The sequence below is a fragment of the Pleurodeles waltl genome, chromosome 4_1 (assembly GCF_031143425.1).
Source record: "Pleurodeles waltl isolate 20211129_DDA chromosome 4_1, aPleWal1.hap1.20221129, whole genome shotgun sequence".
Lineage (NCBI taxonomy): Eukaryota > Metazoa > Chordata > Amphibia > Caudata > Salamandridae > Pleurodeles > Pleurodeles waltl.
The window spans coordinates 424309655-424324257 of NC_090442.1; the positions used below are offsets into that span (position 1 = coordinate 424309655).

Sequence of the window (14603 nt, forward strand, 5' to 3'; positions counted from 1 at the left end):
TAAATCATATCTCTGTTCTTGGTAAAACCTTCATGTTTCTAAGTAAACATAATGTGCTGTGTTACATAATTGGTTTTATCAATGCTTGTTTTACCAATGCTTGTTTGCTAATGTGAGCAGGTGTAGACATGTTCTTCTACTTGGGTGTGGTGTAGACATGTGCTTCTAATTGGGTGTGGTGACTCATCCACATGTGGAAACTCAACTGTTTTCCTGACTGGCTATAAATAGCAGAGTGAAGCATGCGTCCCTGCTTGGCTTTGTTTTGCTTCCTTATCTCAGCATCTGATTTGGCAGTCCAGCCCCTGCTGTCATCCTCTTATTCAGGACTTTTGAGGCAATTCTTTTCTTCGTTCCTGTACCAGCTGACACCAGGCATTCCTCCAGCACTCCGGAAAAGACTGCAGCTAAGTGACTAGTATTCTCCAGGGAGGTTGTTCTTTGAACGCCACGCTTTCCTAGAAAAGCTGGTGTATTTCAGACCTCGTATTTTGGCAGAGTGCTTATCTTGAAGAGACAAATGCATTTCTGAACATTCTACATTATTATTGTAGTCACTTGCCTAAATGTGTTTCAGGAAATCTGCTTGAGCTCAAGTACTACAAAAAGTGACAAAGCAATTATAAAAGAGCATTTACGTGACTTTTCTTTCTCTAATAGCATAACTCTTGGATTTAAGTTGTGTCATTCATGCCTGTGTTTCAGGTTTGAGGGATTTGCTTTTGAAGGGGTTTTCACACACACAATGAAACCAAATCAAACTGTGCCACCCTAACTGTTTAAACCCAGAGTGGACATTTGTATTTCTTGGATTGTTTTTGTTCCTTTTAGTTTAACCCTATGCATGCAGGAAAGTTATACGTGATATAATTAATGCCCTTGTTTGTCTTTCTTGTGCATGATAAGTGCAACCACAGTTCTAATTGTAGTGTGCAACAGTGAATCTCTGTGGCGCCAGCCCTAGTGTCGTAGTACTTATTGTTACGGTACTCAGTTTGGGTTTTTGGTAATGCAATGTTAGTAATTGTGCCAACAGTTATTATTATCCAAGAAACGTTCTGGAGCATCCCGGTGTTCTTCTACCTCTCCCGTGCCTATATCAGAAAGAGAGAATCAGTTTCAAGGAAGTTGAGTGCACTAACTCTACTATCACTGTGTCAACAACGGCCCCCCCCTGAAGATACAGGGTGCCTGGCTGGACTGGCAAGATGTGGCAGTGTTTTGTCTCTCTTCTACTCCCCCTTTCCTTTTGGGACACCTGCTGGGGTTTCTGTGTCCACCAGGAAGTGCTGAGAGGTGTTCCAGGAGGTTGGGAGCATACCATCGCCCCTGCAGAAATCCTGCTTTTCAGGTGAGTGGCCCCGTCTCGACACATACCGCCCACAGTTCTAACAGATTGATAGTAAACATATGTTCTACTGGAGACCAAAGGGCTTTCATCTCCAGGTCCCCCAGATGAGCTCCCCACCCCAGAGTGGAAGCATCCGTTATAACTGTGGCCACCGGAGGTGGGAAGCAAAACGTCCTTCCTTGAGAAAGGTTACCACCCAGAGCCCACCATCGTAGATCCACTGCAGCGTCTCTGGAGATCGTTATCGACTCCTCAAGATCCCCTTTGTGTTGAAACCACTGCTTGCGCAGGCACCAACAGAATGCAAGAAGCGAACAGACCGAGCAGGCGTAGGACCTTGAGGACCAGAACAGCCGCTCCCTTTTGAAACATTGGAATCAACGCCTGAATGTCCTGAATCCGCTGAGGCAGAGGGTAGGCCCGATTCAATGTTGTATCAAGTACAGCCCCTATGAACAGGAGGTGCTGAGAGGGCTCCAGGTGAGACTTGGGCACGTTTACCGTAAAACCCAGGTTGAACAACAACTGTGTTGTCATTTGCAAGGGGTGCAGCACAAGCTCTTGGGACCCGGCTTTTATCAGCCAATCTTCCAGGTAAGGGAATACAGATACCCCCTTCCTTCTGAGGTCCGCTGCAACCACCGCCATCCCCTTTGTGAAGACTCGAGGTGTGGAAGTGAGACCAAAAGGAAGGACCGCAAACTGGTAGTGTTGCGAACCTACCACAAACCAGAGATACTTCCTGTGCGACTTCAGAATGGTGATATGAAAATAAGGATCTTGCAAGTCGACAGACGCCATCCAGTCTTCCTTGTTCAACACCAGAAGAACCTGTGCTAGAGTCAGCATTTTGAATTTCTCCTGTTTGAGGAACCAATTTAAAATCCTCAGGTCCAGGATAGACCTCAATCTACCATCCTTCTTGGGAGTCAGGAAATATCTCTAATAGCATCCCTCACCCCTTTCCTGCTCTGGAACCAACTCCAATGCACATTTAACAAAAGGACTTGCACCTCCTTCTGAAGCAACAGGAGATGATCTTCCGTGGAAAACGAATGACGGGGAGGGACGGGAAACTCCTGAAAAGGAAGTGCATAACCTTTCCCCACAATATTCAGCACCCAAGAGTCCCATGTGACTAACTACCACTCGTGGAGAAAATGAAATAGCCTTCCCCCTACGGGAAAGGTATGATTCAAGATGGAGAGAAAACTAGGGCTGCAGATGAAATACTAGAACTCACAGATATGTAGAATAAAATGTATTGGGTACCGTCACCTATGGGAGACTGATTGACCAATTAGAAATTAGGGGGATGGACTGAAAAACTTTAATAAAAAGTCATGACAAGGGGCTAAAACTTCAAATGCGGGGGATGCGAGGGGAGAATTGATGACGTCAAGAGACGCTGTTTGAGATTCTGTCATTGGGCTCATGCCTTTTAGTTGACTACTTATCTGGATGGTTGAACTTTTCTTTGGTCAACTCTCCCTCATCGGACACAGCTACTAAATTTCTGAAGCAGGAATTTGCTATTGAGGGGTTGCCCAGGTCCATTGTGGCCGATAATGGTTCATATTTTGTGTCTGATCAGATTAACAAGTTTTTGTGCAAACATGTTAAGCATTTAAGGGTTACTTTGTACTCACCATCAACTAATGGTCTTGTGGAAAGAGTAAATAAAGTGATAAAATAAGGTTAACAGACAGGTCTTGCAGCAGGAACGGCTGTCAAAAGGTTCCTCAAGCAAAAGGTATGGGAGTACAACACTACACCTCAGTGTACTACTGGGGTCGCTCCTTTCTTATTGTTGAGAGGGAGTCAAGATCACTTAGCTTTACTTCCTACGTGGCTAAGGGACTGTGGGCTAGATGTAGCAAAGGGTTTTACCCATTCTGTGTCTATGGGAAAATGTGTTTGTACATATGGCCCTGTGTCCCTAAGGGAACAAACGAAAGTAACACTTTGAAAGATGAGGCCAGGGTAAGGTTTTTTTTCTTAAAAACAGTCAAGGATGAAACAAGTTTTGACAAGGACAATAGTGATGGTTCTAACTTTGCTGTTGGGCATCATGTTGTAATAAAAAAAACATAGATGGTCTGAAAGGGGGGGGGGCTGTTTTTCTTCCCCTATAAGAATTTCTAGAGTTGGTAAGAGGTCAGTCCTTTGAGAAAATAGGGACTGATGGAACAAACACAATCTGGTTAGACTCACACCACAGCAAGCCAGCATCATAAACTGCAGGAGATGTCCTATTTTTGATTTCGATTGGACACAGTGGATACAGCCTGGTGAACATACCAGGGATGTTGGGTCAAGTCAAGAAGTATCCATGGTGGAAGCTGTTTCTGCAACACTTCTGATTCTCATTCCGATACAGAAGGCCACGTGTGGTCAAAAAACCTAGTAAATTCAAAGGCTAAGTGATTTGTTGATGATTAATCTTTTATTTTCTCCTCCATCCACATAATCTGTAAGTTTCTTCATGTGTTTAGCAGGATTGTTATGATATTGAATGGTTTGGAACTCGGTTTACCTATTCCCATTTTCCTTTTGATTTGGGGGTGAAGGTGATGTAGTGTGCTACAAGATGTAGATGTTATTCCATTGTGTTAGTGCAGCTAGTGCACTCGCTTTGTATATTGGTGTTATGTTTGACTATGGCTCGCACTAGCAGATGGAGCAGGGCGAGGATTCCAAATGACTCGGAAAGTTCGTGTTGGAGTCCGAGCCGGCCGGTCGCTGTCTGTCCAGGTTGAGTTACCTGGTAATAAACGCCTGATCTTACCTGCTGCCTCCAGCCTCTTCAGTTACCACAATAAATGAGGTTGCTGAAAAAAAGCGTATTTCCTCATTGGCAGAACGTTCACACACGTAAATCCAAATTCACGGAACCCACTGCAGTGGAGGAGGGTCAATTAGGCTCGGTGATCTAGTTCATGCATGCGCAACAGACTTACTGAGAATGTCAATTTAGGGAAACTAAAAAAAAAATGTGATTCAAATATGTTTTGCAAACGCACAGCTGAATAAATAGAACATGAACTCACTGGATTTTGGAACATGCAGAGCCCTAGCACTACATACGCCAAAGCACAGAGCCTCGTTACTCTCAGCAACCGTTATCATCCGTTGATATTTGACCTGAAAGAGTACGCAACGTCAGAGTTACACGAGCGACGGACAGCCCACTCCTTGCTCTCGCGCGCTTTGCCTTTCTACTGGGCGGGCACGCGCAACTCTTTTTAAAAAAAAAAAAAAAAAAAAAACTCTTCAGAAGGGGACAAGGGGGAGAAAAGGTTTCGCCGTGATCGCGCGCGCTTCTTGACGTACAGTGTGGTGCTTACGTGCGTGTGCTCGTGGCTTGTGTGTAATCGCTGGGGAGGGGGAGCGCGACAACGCCGGCGGCAGCATCTCATCAGCAACACCGCAGGGAGCAGCATCAGCGGCAAGCACCGCGGCGGGGCCAGGGAGGCGCCAGCAGCGCTCGTTCCTGCAGCCACGCGGGCATAGCCCGCCCCGGACTCTTTATACGTAGAAGGGCGAATTTTAGGATCACTCTCCGAGGCGGTGGCTAGCCGTCACACCACTCGTCTGTTTTTTTAAATATATTTTTGTATACATATTTCTGTGGATCTCTCTACCCGCCACCATGGGCTGTACGCTGAGCACCGAGGACAAGGCAGCAGTGGAGCGGAGCAAAATGATCGACAGGAATCTGCGGGAGGACGGCGAAAAATCCGCCAGGGAAGTAAAGCTGCTGCTGCTAGGTAAGAGGGGCGGGCGTGGCAGGACAGCCCCCTACTCACAATGTGCATTTGTATGGCCGCAGCCTAACGCCAAGTGTTGAGTGTCATTATTATCCACACGCCACCACCAGTGCGAGTGGGGACAGGCCAGGCCGCACCCTGCACTGGGGGTCATGCTGCTTGTTGCCGTAGCCTTTTATGGGCCTGCCTACTAAAGTCGGGAAAAGAGTACTGCAGCGAGGCACATACCAAGCTTTCTACGTCCCAATATATCTGAAACCGGATTAATAAAAAAAATACAGGTCCGGGATACAAAAACCTGCTCCACCCTATGGCACGCCCTTGTGAGGAGCCTGCTCGCGCAGATGTTGCCCAGAGCAGTCACACAGCCCTGTGCCAGCCTTGCACACCCCATTTGCTGGGACTGCAGCCGCCTCCTGCAGATGTCTGAAGACTCTGATCTCCCTGAAGGGTCTGGGTAGCTTATTCGGTTGAAGTTGTCTCTTTAGGGGATGATGATCCCACGTTTGCCTCCTCTTGATTTTGCCCCCTTCCAGCCCCGCCAAACCTCTTAGTCTGTCGCAGTACTGAACCAGCTCCTTTTTCTGGAAGGCCCGGCGCCACTGTTTGCTCTTATGAGCCGACAGATGTGGCCTGACAGGCGTTGCTGCGGGCCACAGGCCCTGTATTTCCTTTACGACTCTTTTTAGAGCCATTAACTTAAAGCAGATATGTATGTGTATATGGCTCCGCGAGGAGCGCCTTAACCTCAATCAGCAGTCCGCCTCTGTTGTCAAACACGTCTTAATCTCGTAGACAGATAAAATAGGATATTTGTGAACATTCTAACCTAAAAGGGCACAAAGCATGCCCCCATCATATACACGGACCACGTTAATTGCCATGTCTGTAGAATATACACACGTCTTAGGTTGACGTCATACCTTCGCCCCATCTTTAAGCGTTCTGTGGCATAATTCCCGTTGTGTACTTGTAACTTGTTAATTCATTTGAACCAACCCTGCCTTATAGCCATATAGTATATTGTAATGTTTTGCGTAACCAAAGCCACTCGACCCCTCCAGGCGCTGTGTATTAGAAATTGGAATTGTCATTTTTTTTTTTTTTGTTCTTTTGAGTTTTCACTTTCTCAGACCTTATCGTATTCTTGAGGGTTTTCCTATAACGTACATCTCGAAAAGTCAATTGTTACAACCAACAGAAGATCGTTTTTTTCATTAACATTGAACATTTTAGTGGGTTAGGCTGACGGCGATTCTACTACACACAAGTTTCTTGCAAGTAAGATTTTTTTTTTGGTTTTTTTTTTTGTTGGGTGCTTAATTATCTCCTATTATCGTTCTTATTAAGATCCTTTTTTTTAATCAGTAGAGGAATGCGCATGATCTACTTACTGCATGTTACCTGTCCTCCTTTTCAAAACTCAAATATATCAGTTCTGACTCTGACTGAACAGTCTTATTTTTCCCCCGACCTTTCGTGACTACACGCAGCAACCAGGTTCTGCAGTTACCCATCTGCCCAGGTGTGCATTGGGCATTTATTTAAATTACTTTTTGCCACCCCCCCCCCCCCCAACTTTTACACTAATTTTTCAACTAAATATAGTATACCACAGTTGTTGACGATCGTGTGGAAGGGAACCTTTCCATGGTTCATTTCTGCCTGCTTTGTAGTGAACCTGACCAGCTGCACTGGAATCCCTTTCAAAAAGATAATGTAATCAATGTAGTGAAATAGCTACACTAAAAGTTCGCCATTCACATGATATGGCGAGGGACACGTACATGCTACGCTGACTCGAAGGTAAACGTTCTTCAAAAGAAGACATTATTATATTTTAACAGGTCACGTTATGAGCTCGTTTGTGTGCAGGATGTTATATGTCAATGTAGACTATAGCCTATTACAAGCAATGTTTGTATTATTTTGTAAATGTAGGTCCACATGTGATTTTAGCAAAGCTCCACCTTGTAGAAAACCCTACTGCATTATATCTCAGTCGCGGCAGTGCTTACTCGTCTCTAGGTAACACTCTCACCCCCGTTGCAAATGATGTGCTTTGAACTGGTTCCTTCATCTAACTTGACACTCATCTCTAAATCTAATTAGCTTCAATTACTTACTGACCCATCGTTTACGTTCTCGTTTGTTCAATAAGACTGTAGTGTATTTCAGCAGCTTAAATGCCGTGAACCGTATACGAGCTTAACGCTTCTTTCTGTGCTCGGCAGTGGTTTGTTATTCTTAATGTTTGATTCGTTTCGCGTTTTAATAGGGCGAGAGTTAATTCACGAGGTGCAGGCTCTGAAGATCTCATCTCTGTGGTTTGCGATTATCGACTAGATTTGGCAGCTTCGTGTTACTACTTAAGTCTCAGTGCGTGTGTCTCAGTCAGGAGTGTGGGGCTAACAAATTTACTCGATATAATGGTTGGCTAGAACGTTAGTACAGTTGGTTAGAAGTTGTATGTTAGAACAAGTGAAGGTTCTCTTTTTAATGCAGAATATTAAATGGGTGTATAGTCTAACACCCCCACTCTCGAAAATGCGCCACAATATAAGTTTAGCGTTATAATTTTGTATCTTAATTTTTGCGCGTCGAGCCAAAAATAAAAGTTGGTTTTGAGACAAACGGTGTAACTGGTCTTCCGTCTCATTTTTGCCCCCCGTAGTTGAATTCGATTGACGTATCTCCCTCATGAGAATTATTATAACAAGATAACATTATCTCAAAGATTTTTAAAACATTCGCCCTATTTATACTTTTTTTTTTTTGTGATCTTTCGTCAAAATACCAATTTGTCTGCTGCGTCTTCATTTAACTTGTCTTTATTTAATTCGCTTGTAACAGTTGTTTGTTTTGGCCAGGACACGCAAGACACCAGTAAAATGGGCTACTGTTCTTCATACCACAGTTTCGGATTATGTGAGGTTTTTCTGCAGTGTCCCATCTCGATGCCAGAACACCTTGCCCAGTTTTCCTTCTAAAAAAAAAAAAAAGTATAAAATCAGAGCAAGATCAATTACACTGACAGTAAATTAACACTAGTCCCAAATTTATTGAACTTAGTGTATACTTTAATGTTTAATTAATGCAGAAGGAAAGTGTTTTAAAGGTCTCTTGCTTTTGTTGCAATAGCTAATTTGCTTTTGCTTGATCTCGGGTTACATAATTAAGAAGACTATTCAGAAGTTCGTTTGTTACATAGTCTAACCTAGATGGGACTAGACTAAAGTCTGAAAGTCCCATAATGTTGTTACCAGGTACTACTTTACATAAGGTACTTACAGCCTTTTTCTTATATTTAGTTAGAGTATGGTTACCACCAACATAATGGTCCACCTTACGAATTTACACGCAGGCTGACTTTTTGCTTAATTACTGCAGAGACTACTGTCAACACCAGAAATAACCCTCTCTGACTGACACTCTGGAGTAAGGGCAGTCTGTAACAGACCTCTAATTACCCCCACCTAATTTAGATGGACGAAATTAGAGGTCAGTTTTCACTGACCTTTGCCGCCAGAAAAAACCTTGGTGTTGAGGGGCAGTGAAAACTGCTAAATACTTCCCTCGTCACGGGAGAGGATTCCCATAACAATGGGAACAGCAACAGAGCCCTGCATCAAACTACAAAAAGCATTGACAGGAGCCCCTGTGATGTCGGAACTTGTCAGTGCTTTAAGAAATGACCTCCAAGCAGGCAGTCATTTCTAAATCTGGCGTACATTACTTCTGTTAGGACTACTGCGTAATTTACTCCATCACCCTGGTGGAGAAATGGGCCGCACGCCAGATTAATAATCTGGCCCTTAGCTGCCATTAATCATTTTTGGGTCTAGTCTACTAGATCTTGCGTGCGCTGTCTGCTGCAAGACATGTTGTTAGCTCGCAGTGGGCCTAGAGTCCGCTTTTTCCTTCCTATCGGTTAGCTTTGTCATTCTCATTTGGCTGCTCATAATTACCTGCGCTCTGTGTTGCTTCCTTCCCTCCCCATGTTGCTTCTGACCTCTTCACATTCCACCAACGCCCTCTTGTGTTGGTTATGCCCAACAGTGAACTCTTGTGTTGGCTCTGCCCTCCCACCCCCACCTGTGCACTCTTGTGTTGGTAACCACCCCACTGCCCTGCCCAGCGGCACCCTCTTATCTTGTGTTGAAATCTTTTTTTCCTGATTACCAATCTAACTTTGAAAGTACCACATTACTTTTAAGCACGCATTGTGTGGTGCACGTGCCTAAAGAATTCCACCACGTTAATTTTTTTAACATTTTCATTCTTTAACCACCCTGCATAACATCAGGGATTCTGTGTAGCTAGACTAAAATCTATTGGCTTTGCTAATGCTTGTTGGCTGTGTAGCTTATGTGACAATCCGGGGCGTTTCTTTATTAAGAGCAAACCCCAGTGATCAGATGTGTAAAAATGCTTTTGTTATTTGGTGTCCGAAGCAGAATGGGACCAAGAGAGGAAAGAACAAGGGAAATGGTTCCCGATCTTAAAGAATTTTTTTTTTTACCGTAAAAGGGGAGTCCAGTCATTGATCTGAAGTTATTTAACTGTTCCGTCTGGGAGGATTTCTTTAGCAGAGGCTTGACTTGCTCTCCTTTTTTTTTAGAATGTCTCTGAAGGTTCCTGTCTTGAGAGTAGAAAACAATCCTTTGCTATTGTGGTGAAATGTTCATCTGTTTGGATTTTAATAAGAGAGAAGGATAGAGTTATTTTCATATGAAGAAGCCGACATATTTTTTTCCAAGGGTTTAGTTTTTATTTTTGTGTTATTTAAAAAAAAAAAATCTTTTCCATAGCCTTATAGGATGTAAATTCTTCAGTTTGCTTCAGTACTTACCGTGCTTTGTTTTTTAGTATTCTTTAATTTTTGTGTTTTTGTTTTCATAACAAAGCTGTGCAAATTGTGAGGCGATGAGAAAAGTGGGTTGAAGACTTATGGCCTCTTTTTTTTTTTTCTTTCGTATGGAAAAATTTATTTGTGTAGTGCCTGGATTTTAGATGGTTTGCTTTTTACGCCATTCAGTTTGCCGCTCTTGACTGGTTTCTTTTTAAATCCTTGCCAGCCATTGGACTAATTTCTTTGGTTTTTCTCCACCACAGTACTTAGCTGCTTCTATAGTTTAGTATTAGTTGGGTTACATCATTATTAGCCATTTGTTTTTGAACTAGAGATTAATTTAGCTGCTAAGTGTTTGCTTGGAGTATTTTCTATTTGTCAGCATTTTCCATTTGATTCAGAGGCATTTGTGCTAACTTTTTTTTTTTTTTTTTTTTTTAAATGATTGGACTGTTGAAAGCAATTTGCTTGTGATCAGACCAGTCAGCTACTTACTGAGTACTTACAATTAGTTGGCCTTCGCTGGTGGTCACAAGGTCTACTTCGGCCCCTTTGGTGTGGGTGGGAAAGAGAATATTTAATTAATTATTTTTCTCCAGGAAAATTGCCAGTGTTTTTAAATACTGTTCTACAGCCATCTCTGCAGTGAATATTGTAATAGCTGAACAAAATATTGTTGGTGCTCTCCAAATTCTTACAGAGTAAATTCTACATATTCTGAAATTGTTTTGTGACCTGCATTGTGGTAAGTAGTATTACATGTGATTTTAGTCTTATTTTGTCAATTTCTCCTTCCAAGATAATTGGAAGTATTAAAAGACTAAACATTTTTTGCCGATGAGTGTGTTCCAGTAAATAATTGACACACTCCATCCTTTTTCCTTGAGTAAGCCAAGTTCAATTAAAGGTTGGTTGCGGGTGTATAAGCTAGTTTTTTTTTTTTTTTTGTGGTAAGGACAAGTATGTCTATTGTACTGAATATCAAGGCATCTGTAATTGCAGTCCTTTGCACTGACCATGTGCTATGATTTTGCAGTATACACTTTTGCGTGTTCTAATTTGTTGACTTAGCTGGCTGGATGTCGAACTGGACAACATTTTAAAAAACTTTATGCAGAATGACTCGTAAACTAGGATAGGGTGGATCTTTAGGTCTGACTCCACATGGATCAGGGTATCGTAATTAACATTCCTGTTCTTGCCGTTCCATTTTACATTGTGCTTATTATTGTGGTGATAACTCCATTGTAAAGTTTCTGTTGGTTTTACATTTTAATATTAAATATACTTTATCGGACGTGGAATTCTTATCGCCTGGGACATTATTTGGGGTCAAGGGCAACACGTTTTCATGTTTATTTTTTTTCCTTGGGACAAGAAGGCCAAGCCCCCTGCAGCACAAACCCTTAGGCTTGCAGCTTACAGAGAATGGAGTTGTGTTCAAAAGTTACTGCTGTTCAAACTTTTATTTGTGGTTCATTAATTAATTAAAAGCCTTCATTATTAGGTGAGCGCTGTAAATAAACGTTTTAAGGTCACACTGCACTACTGACGGCTTCCAGTTAAAAAAAAGAAAAAAATTTACACACTTGTTTGAAAAGTCTGACAATATGAGGCTACTTATAATGCTCCCAAAATGCTCTGATTAGATGCAAATGTCTGCAGCAGCTTGTAAGCAAGAGTGATGATTCTTTGTTTTCAAAATTCAGTGTTCAGAAAAAAAATGCAAGTAGGAAAAAATGTTTTGCCACAAATTTTAGGTGCTATTTCTTTGAAGCGTCATTTAGTGAAATGTGTTGACACCTGCCCTGAAGAGTCTAGAGGGGAGGGGCCCGCCATGTTCTTTGAAGGGGGGCCCCCTCTAGTTTTGTTACGCCACTGATTGCCACAGTGGTTCCTGGCACTGAACAAAACCACTTTGTGTGCCAATATTCTCCTTGTGGAAGTGCAGAATGCAATCACTCAGTGTTTCTCACTTATGTTTTTTTGTCTTTATAACTTTCATTACTGTGGTCCTTTCCACAGTACCTTTAGGTTGCTCATGCATAGGTTCAGATCCCATTAAGTGAGTGAAAAAATTTAATATTCATTTTGTTAGTTCGCCTCTAACACATTCCATGTTTTTGAATGTTTTGACTCCTTTTCTGTGGTTCCTCCCACAAGTTTTGGGCTGTGAAATATGTTATGGCTCACCTACATTATTAAGAATGCCTGGCCTTTTTTAATTGGTCTAGACTTGTTTTGTTTGAGGGGAAGATGTTTAATGATCTCGTTCCTGGGTTATGCTATCTCCATGATCTTAACGTTTTTATGACTTTTTATTGCTGTGGACCTTTACAGTTTGTTTAGTAAAGTGGATGTACTAGACCAGTTTTCTTCTGGTTCCATTGTTGTCTGTTCGCTTCTGACACACATTTGATATACTAACATGGATGAGCTTATTCCCATGTTTTTCATGTCTTATGGTTTTATTTACCTGTGGTTCCTTCCACAGGTTTTGATATAGTAGAATATAATTATTATTCACCTTTAATTATGATTGTCCGGTCTTTTTCTCTTGTTCTAGACTGGTTTTGTGATACTTAGACTTTCTTTGAGAGGTCTCAGTTTGCATTCCAGACTCTGGGTTGCTATGACTTTATCTGATTCTAAAGTAAGAAATCTGTGGCTAGATGTCTCTATCAGATGAACAAGTTACTTACCTTTTGGTAACACATTATCTAGTAGAGACAGGATCTAGCCTCAGATTTCCTAACCATCCTCCCATCCTTCCCGATCTGTGAACTAAGTCCTCTTTGTTTTCAGAAGATTTTGTTATGGAAATCAACACCTTAAATTAAGAATTTGGTGATTATTTGACACAGGGACGTTTTTTGTGCTAGCACACTGTGACAGTAGGCTGTTTCTATAATTCCATATGTGGCTCCACATTTTGAGTGTGGAAAATAGTCACAGAAGAAACTGAAGTCGGCGAAGGGGTTATATGGACTCTGCTGACATCACAATTGGTGGACGATGTCGATACGGAGCCGTGTGATGCCCAGGCGTGCCTTGGGGAAAAAAGTTTCTGGATCCAGGCTTGTGCCTGGAAAAGATTCTAAAGTAAGGAATTTTTGGCTAGATCCTCTCTACCAGATAATGCAATACTGAAGGTAAGTTACTTATTCGTTCAGGCCACTAATGTCTTCCCACACTAAAAAAGTTTGGAAATCTACGTCTCGCGCACCTGAGTAAAGCTTTTTCCAAGCTGGGTGAAACGATGATATAGTGAAACTGAATTTGCAGTTTCTCAACTTATTTTCGCATGGGCAAATATTTGTTAATATATTTGCTCACATTAAAGTAGAATTCACACATTTCCTAGTATAGTTTCCAGGCTCCTTCTGTTAACTTTTGTGAATTCTGAACACTGTAAGCCTTCACCATGCTTGAAGAATCAGGCCACTAATTTAAAGTATGGACATGACCCTCAGCAGTTTAGCATTTTGCTAGGGAGCACACTTAATGGCCTGCACCACCTGAACTATCCCCATCCCAGTTGAGGTGTAATGAGCAAGCTGACAACTGGAACCAAGAGCTATATTCTTTTTACAGTATTAATGTTTTAGCCTGCTGCTCTCCAAAAGCTGGAAGTACTTAAATTAATCTGAACACTGATAAGGTGGTGGGCTATAAAACCTGAAACACCGATTGGATATTACCCTCAGGGAGTACAGTGCCCATTTGAAAATCTATTCAGTTTTTAGACCCATTTTATGCCAATTGGTTTGAGAAAGAGAAGTCTGGAACTCATGCTGCTGTCTTTAGTCCAGTTGGGATTTGTCTTCTTTTTCTTGGTGCTCTGATCCAATGACAATACCTTGCGGAAATCTTGGCTGGACTCCTGCTCACTAGACATACATGGTCAGACTATCACTATCAAAGATACAGAAATCAATAGCTCAGTGTCCTACCTGGAATCTACCTTGCAGACGTTCTTGATCACTAGTACATGCCATCCATACTTAGTAACTTTTTGTCCACCCCTGGCAGTAGAATGGCACCCTACATCTTTCTTTAACGTTTTAGCATCTGTTTATTTCATTGATATGAAATGCAGCCCATACAAACCTTGGAAGCCAGAATGTGAACTGGCAGCAAACTTAATAAAAAGAAATGCATGAGAACCAGATACAAATATTCCAAAATACTGTAGCTGTAATGCTTCGTGTGTGGTGATGGAGGGCTAAGTGAGGAGGGAAAGATGGTTTGAACATACGTGCTGTAAATATGTCTGAATAGTGAAAGAACCATGGATAGCCTTGTACCCTATGAGGGTGTGGCGCACAGACCTTCTGCCCCCTTTCCTGTGTGGTCCTCTTAGTTTCATGCTGTGAGTGGACCTTCTCTCCCAATCAGAGACGAGTCCTCCAAACCAACCTCCAGAGTTTACACCTTCCTGTGTTGAGCAAGAGCAGCGTAATCAGAATCCTTTTTAGCTTCCCCAAAGGTGGTCGATGTGATCATGTTGGGTCGGGTGATGGAATAAATTAGTGGCATGATAGTCAGGCAGACGAATAGTTACTTTGAAAACATGTTTGGCTAACATTCTCGTTAGCATTGCCATTTGCCTGGCAAGGCTATACAATTG

The 14603-nt window shown here is 42.2% G+C and overlaps 1 protein-coding gene across 1 annotated transcript in view; it reads left to right on the plus strand.

Annotated features, from left to right (window-relative positions):
- Positions 1-4712: 4712 nt before the first annotated feature.
- Positions 4713-14603, plus strand: part of GNAI1 (G protein subunit alpha i1) — a 203375-nt gene continuing 193484 nt past the window's right edge. The window contains exon 1 of the mRNA XM_069228677.1: positions 4713-5121. Within this exon, the coding sequence (XP_069084778.1) occupies positions 5004-5121 (118 nt within the window). The 5' untranslated portion in view covers positions 4713-5003. The remainder of the gene's footprint in view (positions 5122-14603) is intronic.